Source organism: Homalodisca vitripennis, chromosome 5 (genome assembly GCF_021130785.1).
Source record: "Homalodisca vitripennis isolate AUS2020 chromosome 5, UT_GWSS_2.1, whole genome shotgun sequence".
NCBI lineage: Eukaryota > Metazoa > Arthropoda > Insecta > Hemiptera > Cicadellidae > Homalodisca > Homalodisca vitripennis.
The window spans coordinates 146,927,971-146,940,753 of NC_060211.1; the positions used below are offsets into that span (position 1 = coordinate 146,927,971).

The 12,783-nt window shown below is 32.3% G+C and overlaps 2 protein-coding genes across 30 annotated transcripts in view; both read right to left on the bottom strand.

Annotated features, from left to right (window-relative positions):
- LOC124362986 (proteoglycan 4-like) overlaps window positions 1-6,334 on the bottom strand; it is a 121,278-nt gene extending 114,944 nt beyond the window's left edge. For all 29 annotated transcript variants that reach the window (XM_046817939.1, XM_046817940.1, XM_046817957.1 and 26 more), the window contains exons 1-4: window positions 6,200-6,334; window positions 3,491-3,571; window positions 1,902-1,952; window positions 214-246 (exon numbers count right to left, since the gene is read on the bottom strand). In XM_046817939.1, the coding sequence (XP_046673895.1) occupies window positions 214-246; window positions 1,902-1,952; window positions 3,491-3,559 (153 nt within the window). In that variant the 5' untranslated portion in view covers window positions 3,560-3,571; window positions 6,200-6,334. The remainder of the gene's footprint in view (window positions 1-213; window positions 247-1,901; window positions 1,953-3,490; window positions 3,572-6,199) is intronic.
- A 3,664-nt stretch (window positions 6,335-9,998) lies between these two features.
- Window positions 9,999-12,783, bottom strand: part of LOC124362988 (extensin-like) — a 34,082-nt gene continuing 31,297 nt past the window's right edge. Inside the window, exons 17-18 of the mRNA XM_046817966.1 lie at window positions 12,387-12,457; window positions 9,999-10,123 (exon numbers count right to left, since the gene is read on the bottom strand). Coding sequence (XP_046673922.1) covers window position 10,123; window positions 12,387-12,457 — 72 coding nt within the window. The 3' untranslated portion in view covers window positions 9,999-10,122. The remainder of the gene's footprint in view (window positions 10,124-12,386; window positions 12,458-12,783) is intronic.

Genomic DNA, 12,783 nt, shown 5'->3' on the forward strand with positions numbered 1-12,783 from the left:
AAAAAATTAACTTTTTGATTTCAACAATAAATCTTTCCTCGTCACATCATACTTAATTTCTATCCTCAATTTAAAATTTCTTCCACACATACAACTTACCAGTAAACGATTATTTGCTTCAACACTCAATAGTATAAAGTTAGTATAAGATCAACATTGATCTAAACACTGGTAAGTACCAGATATGTATGGTACTGTATGTATGGTACTTACAGGTGCTTCGTCTTCAACTTCTCCTTCTTCGATCTGAAAAAATAAAAATGAATAATAGAACTGCAATATAGAGAGAGAATGGATAGACACTTATTTGTTCAAATCCTATGCAACTTAGAACATTTGTTTTGTAAACACGTACTACACTTTATATGATTCATATTACCTTCATATTTATGATGAGTGACAATGAACAGACGTATCAGTATCTTCGTACTGTGCGTGTTAAATCAGAAATGCAATATGTAGTATCTATTGGTAATTGTCCCCTTAATTTAGGGAACATAAAATAATTACTTTAATAAACGTTATTGTAATCCAATTGATGCTCTATATTGGATGCGGAAACTTACCCCGGCCAATAACTTTGGTGAAGAGCAACCTAAAGTTTTTAATGAAACCCCTCCCCCCATTTGAGGAACCTAAATATCTAGTAAAATATAAACTGAAAAATCTAGAAATCCTGTTTTGTCTCTTACACTGTTAGCTTTTATCAAAATTTTCAAATTAGTACCTTATTAACAACAAATTACTTGAGGACTGTGAAAGATTTAAATCTTAAATACTGTAACCTAATTGAATTATGAAATTTATTAGTCGATAAACAAATATATCTTGAATTATAAGTGTGAACTGAATTAAAAGTTCAGTTAGAAGAGAAGACCCTGATTAAATCTTAGTATAAAATGGTATTGTAGAGAAAATATCTTATTTTCATTTTGGTATTTTTAAACTTACATCTAGCTTGAAAGCTTGAATTTGAATTTAATGGTTTTGGAAGTATACAACAACAAAGATTTTATTAATAATCCTAAATCTCTTTTGTGAAATCTATAAATATAGTATTTATTGCATCTAAAATAACACAACTACATTCTAAATTACGAAGAGTCAGTTGACGCAACTTTTGTAGATAGGAAAGTACATTAAAATATCTTCCTTTCTCCAAACAACTTTGCTCTGACAAACTGGTTATTGTTTACTTCCAAGGGACGGATCAGTGACTACAAAGGTCTTATGCGTCCTTATGCATATAATAACTCAAAGAACGTAAGGTTGGATTCAGCACTCAATAAACATCTAAAATCCACTGTTATTGTTGTTCAATCAGTTACCATGAACCAGATATACCGATTGTAATACATTATGGTATGAAAAGTTATGATAAAACAATGATAATCGAATGCTTCCGATGTTTTAATATATAATTCAGTTCAACTAATATACACTTCAATTTATTATAAGTGGGGTGAATTCCTTTAGACAAAGTGGTCTGTGTCAACCACGCAGATTGCTAGTTTAATAGTGATTAATCCAAGCACCATTTGTAAAAAGTAACTTTTATATATTATGCGATCAATAAAAGGAGTAATCCAGTTCTTACCTCTTTATGTTTTACGAATATAACCATTAGTGATGCTTGCAAGTCTTTAATTGCAAAGTATCAGTGTAAGATATTACAGTGTTTAATTATTGTTCTTAGCCCTGATTCAGAGTTAAGATTAATTTGTTAGCATGCATCCCTCTGTATTTCAATTTACAGAAATTTTTGCATGAACTGACGAAGGCAGTATTCACTAAGTATTACTGCATGAATAACAACTGTTCGAATACTACATGTGATTTGTTTTGGACACTGCACTACACAATTCAATAACATTAATCGAATACAAAGTTAGTGTTGTTACCTCGAAAGTCGATAGCATGTCTATCCAAGAAGGTTCTGTCTTCCCACTCGGCTGCTTTCAACAGTAAATGCATTAAACATACACATTTAAATTCAAATGAATGATTGAATTATAATCATCTTATCTAATTTTCTCTTAAAGCAAGTAATATAAACACTAATTTGCGAAACAAATATAACAAAAAGAAATAGTACCTATACAAGTAAATAATTAAATCTAATCAAGTTGGTATATGTATAAATGTAGTCCAGTAACCAAGAGACAATTTGCGATGAGTAATAACATCACCTTGATTTTTTTTATCGGTAAATAAATGTCCCCTAAGAAAGAATCGATCGGTAGCCGCGCCTGTTTTGGTGAAGGTCAAAATTGGAGAGTATGAGAAAGATTAAAAATATGAAATTATAATTTGTCTCAGGTCATGTTTTCCTTAGCTTTAAACACTAAAAACCAACAGTTAAACAAGTACATAAATCAGCTTCATATAAATATCTGAAGACCCATACAGTGGTGACTCAATCTCTTTATCTAGTAGTCTACCGATGATATAACTATTGTCTATGGTTTTAGTGGTCGGTTAAGTTTGACAAGCTATAAAAAATATATAAAAATATTTTTTCACATTTTTAACCCCTTCAACATCCTCCCATATCGACCTCCATTCAAACTAGCGTTGCTGACTTTCGATTTCTTTTTTTTTTAGGAAAAAATATATTTCTTTTTAGGAAATTTGAGCTTATTGACCTCTTTGAAGTGTAACAATCTATGAAAAATATAACCACAAAAAAATAATTATTTGCCTATAGGCTCAACCTTCTCGATATCCTCTAACTTTTCCCCTACCAATATTAGCGTGGCATAGGATCAGTTACATTATAAGGAAAATTTGCTCCATCGATTTCAAGATAAACCACGTTATGTGTTTATAAAGTGGAAATTGACTTTCGGCATATAGATTAACATTATTATTGGTGTCACTGGTATATTTATTTCTTTTGTCAAGAACACCATTGTTATCAGAATTGTTAATTTCCTTCTATATATCCTAATTTTGTTATATAAAATCAGTTTGGCTTCGCCTTGACTGTAATTTAACTCTATATTTTCTTTAAATAATTACTATCATCAGGAGTTTTCTCAGAATCAGGGCATATGTCGTTGGCATACAATACTCATTTTGAGATTTATTTAGTAGTCAAAACTATAATGAAATACGAAAATACGTGTTTATTGCAGGATAACCAATATTATAGAGTTCAGTTATCAATGCGGTTAGATAAATTTGTTTTATCTCATTGTTGTTAACAAATGGATAAAAGTAGCGTAATTTTCAGTAGAAAAGATTTTGGAAGCTGGCTATCTTGAGCGAGCACTTCAGAATAAGGAAGAAACTGAAACTCTTAATTTAATTTTTATCCATGTACCTTATTCTCTATATTCACCAACATAAAAACTCTCACGCAACGTGAGTTAATCAACATGATGTGAATATGGATTGATATTGAACGTAGAAGTTATTTTGATATTTCACTGATCACTATTTCTTATAAAATAAAGTAGAAACTACTATTCATTGAATAGAAGCTTACATCTGCGCTGCCCCATCGCCTCCTTTGCCGTGGCCCGGGGCCGGGACATGGTTTCCGACGATCTCCCATCCTGAGAGGAAACTAGACAATCAAAATTAGTGAGCAATATCCATGTTCATATTTACTTCTCAAAGAACTAATTTAATTCTTAACTGGAAAAGTATTATAATTTTCATTTATTTAATTTTTCCTAGACAAGCATGATATATAGTACTTTTTGAAGTTTTCTTTTGGCAATGGAAGGATTGTGAAGGAAATAGGTTTTTCCGAACATTTGCCATCGCTCAATGATACAAGAAATCAGTAAAACTACGTATCTATATCTGCAATCTGTTCACGTCCCAAATAAGACCAAACGTTAAATGAGACGACTGAAGTTCCCAAGCCAGTAATTATAACTGTTAAAACTATGCATTCATTGTAATTATTTTGAGTTAGAGGATCAAATTTACCATCACGATTAGTGGATGGCACTGGGTTCTCCACTGTCTCTTATTGTTGCCATTATATTATGCGAGGGAATTGAGCCTTGGCTTTAGCTCAATTCAAACCGAAGATTTGGTGGAGGTATGTAGATGATACCTTTATTTTTTTCCTGATGGAGACACTAAACTGAAAGATATTTTAAAATTAATAATATTTCTCCTTCCATCCACATCATAATTGAAGTGGAAGTCCAAAATAAGTTTCCTTTTTTGGATTTGTGTGTATTCAGAGATAAGGAAGTCTTTAAGACTACGGATTTCAAAATATAACACACATAAGAAAATATTTAAACTATTAATCATACCATCAAAAATCTGACAAAGTGGAATTGATAGCTTACTCAAGCCATGGATACTTTCAATAAGTAGCAAACAAATGCAGACTAACCAGAAGAATGAATTCTGAGTCAGTAAATCAGAATAATCAGACTTTTGCGTTTATGTCAATCCTTTATGTGCTGGGATTATCGGAGGAAATAGGAGAGTAAGTAGAAAGTACAACATTAGAACCACGTTTAATTCACACAATAGTCTTAGACAAAATCATGTAAAACAAAACAAAAAATGGCACACAGGATTCTAAAACCTGCATTTATAGCATAAAAAGTAGTTGCATTAGGGAATACATAGGCGATACAATAATACCACTAAACGAAATAATGATAGAACAAAAAGAATAAACGATAAAGGGGCTAGCAGAAAAGTCAAAAATTTCACATAATCGTAAAAATCGCACACTTTTTTAGAAGACCATTGTATAAATTGGGATGAAGCCCACATAATATATCGAAAACCTCATTTCTTTAAAAATAAAATAATCATGGTCTCATACTTTACATTAGCAGACCAACCAATTAGTCAAGCATCAATTGCAATTAGGGCGCTTCGGTTAGCAATTCTTAAAAATTAACTATCAAACAGATAATATATTTGTAATAAACCAATGCGAATGCACAGTATGGTTTTAAGAAGTTCGTTTAGAATGAACCAATAATAAAAAAGAGCCCAACCCAGTTCCCTCGGGTTTTGCTGGCATCTTGTCTCTGCCGTGACGATTGCCAATTATTATTGGCCTCTGATGAGTCTTAGTTGGTTGGTTGGCAAGTGCAGACCTGTTGTGACCTGTGTTAAGTATTGTTTTTATTAAGTGGATGTTTTAGAGTTAGTGGAGTTGACACACAACGTGGTTGTGATTCCTGACTTATGCGTGTCACAGCGCTCTGGTACGATTTCTTAACTTTAACCTAGATTGTAGATTGTTGAGTGTTTGGTTACCTGAGTTATTCACCTGAGGAAGAGATCAGAAGGCAGATCTCGAAACGTAGTGTTACTGATTATTTTACCAGTGAATATTGACAAATGTTCGGAATTAAATCGGTTTCCTGAGTTATATTTACACAAACACTTTCTATATTATTATTAGAGAGAAAAATATTCTTCATATAAGTGCATACAGTGTATTACTGTTTGTCAATAAATAAATAAATAGAAACTTATTCGACGAGTAGAATAGACTACCCCATGGTGAATGGGATGAATGTAACACATTTCTTAATTAATTAAAAATACATCAAGTCTTATCAGAAGATTGGCTAGGTTAAAATAAATTATAGTATGATTATTATTTTGTCTAATTTTATGATCTAATAGGTACTTTACCATGATTAGATGATGATTAACTGATCGGCACAAGAAATCACCGATTAAAAATGTTCTTTGTCATCATAGCGGAGCTCGATGGCGCCTTTGAAGGGCACACAAAGTAAATGGTACTTCCAATACTTCATGATTCTTACTTTATAAGCACTACCTGATCGTCAAAATAAAATTTACAAAAACTAAATCTGGCCCAGTAATTGCTCAGAATTACCAGAAGAATAATACCTCTGCAATATTAAAAGTGTAACTACTTTTAAACTTTCAGTTAGCAGTTTTTTAAACTGCCAGATAAATATGCAGAACTAAGCGTTTTTAACAAGATGAAAACAATTAGATCTAAATAAAATAGCAGTAACTTATATGAAATATTTATAGCATTTATATGACTAAAATTGCTAAAACTATGTTGACTAGTGTTTTTGTAAGATATACAATAAAGTTTGATAGTTTGACACAAAATTATTCGTTATACATTTTTGATCAGCTACAGGTTACAATTTGTATAAAAAATATATACACCTTTATCCTAGACTTTCCAAAGGTTTGTAGCTTATATTCTACTTACTTGCTCGAAATATTACTCTTTATCTCGTATTGTCATTTTACAATCTGGATATTTATAAAAACCCAAAATTTTGAAACTTGACTTGTTTACTAACTTGATGTCTTGATAAAGTGTGTTAATTTTGGTTAATTGTGGTTGGGCACTAAACATATGTCTACATATGATTGATTAAGAGTGGTCATTTCGGGTAAAGTCGTTATTTGTAAAGTTAAGGTTAGCTTATTTAGCAATTTATTAGTTCCGTTATTTCATTCTGTATAGAACGAAAGAATCCAGTTAATATGCGGTTTCTGTCTGACATAATGAAAAGAAGTAATAGTATCACGTTAAGTTATAATCATATTATACGAAATTGATGGCAGTAGACGATATCGCGTCGGGCGAATTCACGGGTAAACGTTATTCTGTCTTTTCTAATGGGTCACTGGCCTGCGTGAATATCATGTTAAACAAAATAATGAGGAGAGTTGATACAATACAAGGTCAATGGTACTGATAAAAGTTCTATGGTCACAGACGAAATTTGAACGTGCTCTACCTCTGTAACAAATACATCTTAGACTGCTGATCCATCAGCTCACGCTTTCCCAGAACCATCAGCCATGTATGTATATCAACCTTTGCTTTTCTATACAATTTTATTTCATTACTAGGAGCTGTTATTGATTGGTACAACGAGTTTGTTGTGTAGTTCTAGTCAGATAGATGTTTCTTTAACAATTTTTTTTTGGTGAAAGACGAGTGGAAGACTGGATGAAAAGCGTTTTTATCTACTTCAGTTACTTCACGTACGCTGAAGGTGCTCTGCTGTCTTGCTAAATCCATTATCTCAAGACAATTTCTTGCAAGAGGCCATGAATGCTGTGTTCGGAGATAGGAAATTCCTTCCGCAATTGTAATGACGAACCATTGGGGTGACATTTATTGGTCAGCTGTCACATTTGGTTCAGCAGCTTTACTGGTACATGGCTCCAATGGGAGGCATGGATAGTCCTTCCTCTGATGCCCTTTGAAAAGATTGTTGGTGCAATTTTACTCTTACCTTTCCTAGCCCGAAGCTTATTGAATGTTTGCAATCTAGTAAAATTCATCATCCCCTGCTTTAGATTATTATCTAGTTTGAGTAGGCTGACAAGAGAATTGCTTGGTGTCGAATTTAATTACTCAGGTAATGGAATACAGTTATGTATTTCCAAAAATAAGTACCTACGAGAAAGTGGGGGACTAAATACTTCACAGTTCAACCAAGGGGGTTCTGTGAAGGACTCTACTCAAAAGCCTGTACCCATGTACCCTGTTTTAATGGGATCCCAGATTGTGATTATTTTTAGCTCACGTTCTATTCATATGCCTCCTAAGAGAATACTCATGGCAAGAGGAGTTTTTTAATTTTATGTGAAACGGTCAGTCAGTATATGAAGTTTATGAGATGGAATTTTTCCAAGTTGAATATAAACGTACATTGAGGTATGCAATACTCTTTCCTAATATAAATACTTTTAAATTTATAACCTCTAAAGATATATTCCCTGATGACAGAAAAAGTAGATTAAAATGTTTTGATCACTTCACGAGAACAGGGATCTGAAGAAGTAAATTTAGGCAAATCGTTGATTCGTTTTTATTGATTTCTAACTTTATTATAAAAAAATTATATACATAGTATATACATAATGTACGTAGTTCATACATAATTTTCATCAACCTATTTTTCTTTGGGCCTGATTGAAAGATGTTCCAAAATTACGCTTTAAATTCTGTTATCACTCTTCGTAGAATAAAAAACAAATATTTATTTTTCTTACCTTCAAATATGGTACCTAAAGACCTGGGACCATGTTAAAACAATATTATCCAACTGAAAAGCCATTGTGAAAGACACGTTTTATTCATTCGTAAAAGTACAGGATGATCATAAATGAATGTTGGGGCTAAAGGTGTAAATATGGAAAAAATTTTAATTTTTCACGATTTATTTTTTTCTTATCGTAACTTTGGGTACATTTTAATTACTTCCATTCAATTACAGTATTACATACGTCAAAGCTATACTTACTTTTTAATTATCATTTTACTAGAAGTTTTTGATTATTCTTGTAAACGATTATTTTATTCAGTATTTCTATTTCGTTACATATTTAACTTATTATTTAATTAACAGGCATAAAAGTAACTAGTAATGAAATATGGCTCTTATATCTTATCTACTGCAGTGGAACATATTTCATTTGAAACACTGTAAATTGAAATTATTCCAGAGTTGAATAAAAAAATAAACTAAATTGCAAGAAAATTTTTATCACAATATTAAGTGTATAATTTAAACCCTGATCATGCTAGAAATGTAGCTCTTTGAAGTTATTCCTGCACAGTGCGTCAAGCAGCTATTGAAATATATTATTTCAGTATAAGTGTTTGACAAGAGGAATTTAATAATACAAGTGTATAAATATTGGATATTAGAATAGTTCTCATCTATTACATTAGCACATTATAATTCTACGTATTATATATACACGATTTCTTATAAATAACGTGTGTACAACCCTGGTAATTATGAATGTAAAAAACACGTTGTTAAATATATTTAATAAACACGCATTGAGTTTATTAATTATAACCATTCAACAGAAGTCGCTTGTATTGTTGGGGCGAAAGTGGGTCCTGGGCAGTGGAACTACTAGACCTGGCCATCGGATTGCGTTATGCACATTTATGTCAAGTATAATAAATTAGGGTCCAGCAACAACGGGGTTTATTATGTCCACTCCTTAGATGTGCGAACACTTGAGTTTCTGTACCAGAAGTAGACCACCTAAACAATACACTGGTGGTGGTGTTGTTGGTGGTGGTTTAGCACTTTAGTGATTCGACGCCATACTAAACTATAACTACCACCACTATTTTAGGTTTTTATTGGTACACAATAAACCTCACGTCAAAAAACACATATATTAAAAGTGATGGTACATCACTTTAAAAAATGTATGATTGGCTTAATTCTCGTAAACTTACAAGCGAAATCTTTGTTTACAGGCAGAATAAACTATATTATTTATTTATTCTAGTTTCCGGAGTATTAAATATCTCGAAAATTATCATTCAGCCGAAAAAAATTTGTTACTTTCTTTAAAAGTTGGATAAAATGACAAATTGACCACGAATTTCACTCAATATTGGCTATTAAAATTGGAATCTTAAATGTTTATGTTCTGTAAGACACGTCTTTATGGGACTAATAAACATAACAGAGTAATCTATTTAAATTAGAAAACCACTGATATTTATTTATATATCCTAGTTACATGAACGTTAAAATTATTAAACATTATTAATGAAAGGGGTTATCCTGTGTCTCTCTAGAAGATCTTTGTATAACTATTAAGAGCTTGTACCGGTAAATTGCTTCATTCAGTTTTAAACAATGTACCTTTTTTGTTGCCAGACTTTATTTTTCAAACATATTTTTCTTTATAACGATTTTCAGAGGTATTTCGGTGTCAGTAAACATATATCTTATGTTTTTGGTAAGATTTACCAATACAATCAAACTTTTTAATAAAATTAAAACGCAGTTTAAGGTATGGACAATACCCTTTTTTCTAACACATTGAAAGTAAAAATAATTAATGTTTGTATCCTTTAACAATATTTTTGTTAAAAGTTCAAAACAATGAACGAGTTGTAACAATAAATATTTAAGTCATAACAATTTTAAACGTGTAAATGTGTTGCGCCAATACATTAGTTCTATTGTAAATTTAATTGAGGGATGTAATTTAATTAATATAAAACACAGAAAATTGTAAAATGTTTAATAAAACAGGGTTTTTAATTTGTATCACGTGACAGAACATGAGATGAGTGATTTCAGACAACGACAAGTTGTACGTACAGGTGCCCCGCCACCCCCGGGTGCGATCTCTGAAACAAAATCAATAAATTTAAAAAATCTATACCACTTTATTACGTAATAAGAGTTAGTTCAATAATAGTTCAACGCAATTTCGTTTAAGAACCCAGCAGGAATCACTCCTGGCTGGTTTATACCTTCCAGTTGAACTCACCAATGGGCATAGCAAAAACCGAAGTGTCACTTAAATCTGGGCAACCTTATGAATGTCCAGGATCACACATTCTAACCGCAAAATTCAAGATTCTGGGGTTCATGGGCAATTCGATAGGTCTAGTCTACTTTGGGAGATGACTGTTGGAGTTGGTGGGATTTGTTCCCTAACCTCAGAGGTTCTTGCTAGCTCAACAAGGGTGTGCCACCCCCTGCCTACTTTGACTGGAGAGGCTGGTTCAGAGCTGGCGTCCTCTTCTTTCGGGGAGACATGACTTTGAGATGTAGTGCCCTAATTTTTCCTCATATATCTCAATAAGAGGCGGCCCTTCCTCCCTATCCTTACCCATCCTGAATAGCCTGTCACTCCGGAAGCAGAGTAAAGGTTCTTACAGGACTACGTGCAATTTATAAGCATCTTGTCCTAAGAGAACAAAAAAAGTTTAAATTAGTGTAGTTTTTTATCGGTTTAAGACATTTGAGCTATTCCGAATATTGCAAACTCATGTGTACACATATTATAAATAATTCATACATTATGAATATTATAAACAATGAAAAGTATGTAGAGTATCCATATCACCGGAAATACAATCCTTCTGAAGCTACAGCCCTCCAAAACACGAAGTATTATTAATAAGCCAATATTCTAAAAAAATATATTTCCAAAGTCATGAAGGGGAATTTCTTGCCTGCCTGCACAATCAGCGACCAATAGCCATTCCAAGGCACCCACAAGAGACCATATAATTTTAAACTTAATAATCCCTAGAAAAGAGCATTTTATCAAAATGTTTTGTAAGACTGTCACATTCAATTTTTGGTATTGAAACAGCCAGACTTGTATACTGCTATCTATTAAATAATAATCTTTAAAACTATAAATTTCTCCAGAATCCTCCCAAAATTCTTTTGCCATATTTATTTTTTCCCAACATCAGATTCCTTGCACAAAAAACTCTCTAGCTGACACATTTTATAATAATAAGTGCACTGCTTTGGACGAAGTTACTAAAATACTACTTTTCTGCTCAACTGCTTCAAGAGCAGACGCCTTCAGAACATCATTGTTCTCGATCTTGAATCTAATATGATGTATGTTAAATCCTATTTTTTAATATATGACGATAGAAAATTATTTAAATCCTGTAATTTCTTCCATATAACACGTTCGTTTGCGTGACAATTATTTTTTCCTGTATTTTTCATCCAAGAGCTAGTGGTGATTTTGCAAATCATCTTACTCCCTTATGTCGTGTGATTTTGCCAAGATGCGAGGGGACGTGCTATATCCGACCCAATCACTATGTCAAAACACTTAGTTTGAAAAATCTGTGACTCGAATCGAAGACAACAGCAATATAAAGGTATTTCGTAAACTTACTTGTGTTACATCAAATCATGTCTGGATAGAAAAGCCATTCAAAATGAAGATAAAAATATGTTTAGTACTTTACGACCTACAATTCATATGATTTAGTATGACTATATGTGCTCATTATCCATAAAACGAGCAGTTAAGCAATTACAATGTAGGAATAGGTTAGTCCACGTATTGCTGAAAGCCTACGGTAAGGATAAAGTAAGGACATCTTATGGAGGGATATGAACCATCATCAAACTCAATCTTGTCAAGGTTTCATGCCAAAATTCAATCCCTTTTGGGATATCCTGTGGATATATCACCTTGAATTTGCTGATGATAAATCAAATCACATGTAGACCCATTGATATGCACTATAATTGACTCATATCTTGGTGAATTTAGGTATGGTTTCATGCATAATTTTAAGTTTATAGCTATATTTCTTCTGAATATGTCTCCCTGAGTAAAAGGCTTTGCTAACGCTCACCCATATCCCGCGGAGGATAATGCAACATCAAAAAATGCAAAATGATCATGCCTATTTTATTTAAAAGTGCAGTTTTACGCAAAAATGTCAATTCTGCAGTCCAATTTGTCTTTGAGATATCCTGCGGACAGACAGAAGAAAGAATTTGCCAATTACTGAGTTATGGGTTATGCTACAACTTATCCAATAAACATATTATTACTGACACAGTTTGAAACAAATATTTAAAAACCAATCAATATAAAAGTTGTATAACAACTATACCCACCAGTGCCGTGGCAGATTTCTGTGCATGATTTGTAGGCGTCGTCTTAGACTGACTACACGCCTGATGAAGTTCTGCGACAAAACACATCAAACAAATTATGTATAGGTTAGCAATGAGTACTCGGTTTTACAATTATTTTCTACTGAATATAAACTAGTGATAAGAATGCCATGTTTTGGACTTAAAAGGAAAGAACATTTATTTTAAATTAATCAAAAAGTAAAACCTCAGTAAAGTTTAAACTTCAAGGTAAAAATTACATGTAAAAAACAATACAGAAATACAACTGCGACAACCTTGGTGCAATGGAACATGTTTTTTGCACCCCATTTTATTCACAGAGCATTTTACAATACAAGGGGTTTAAGATTTTTTCGTAACGTTTATGAAATATTTT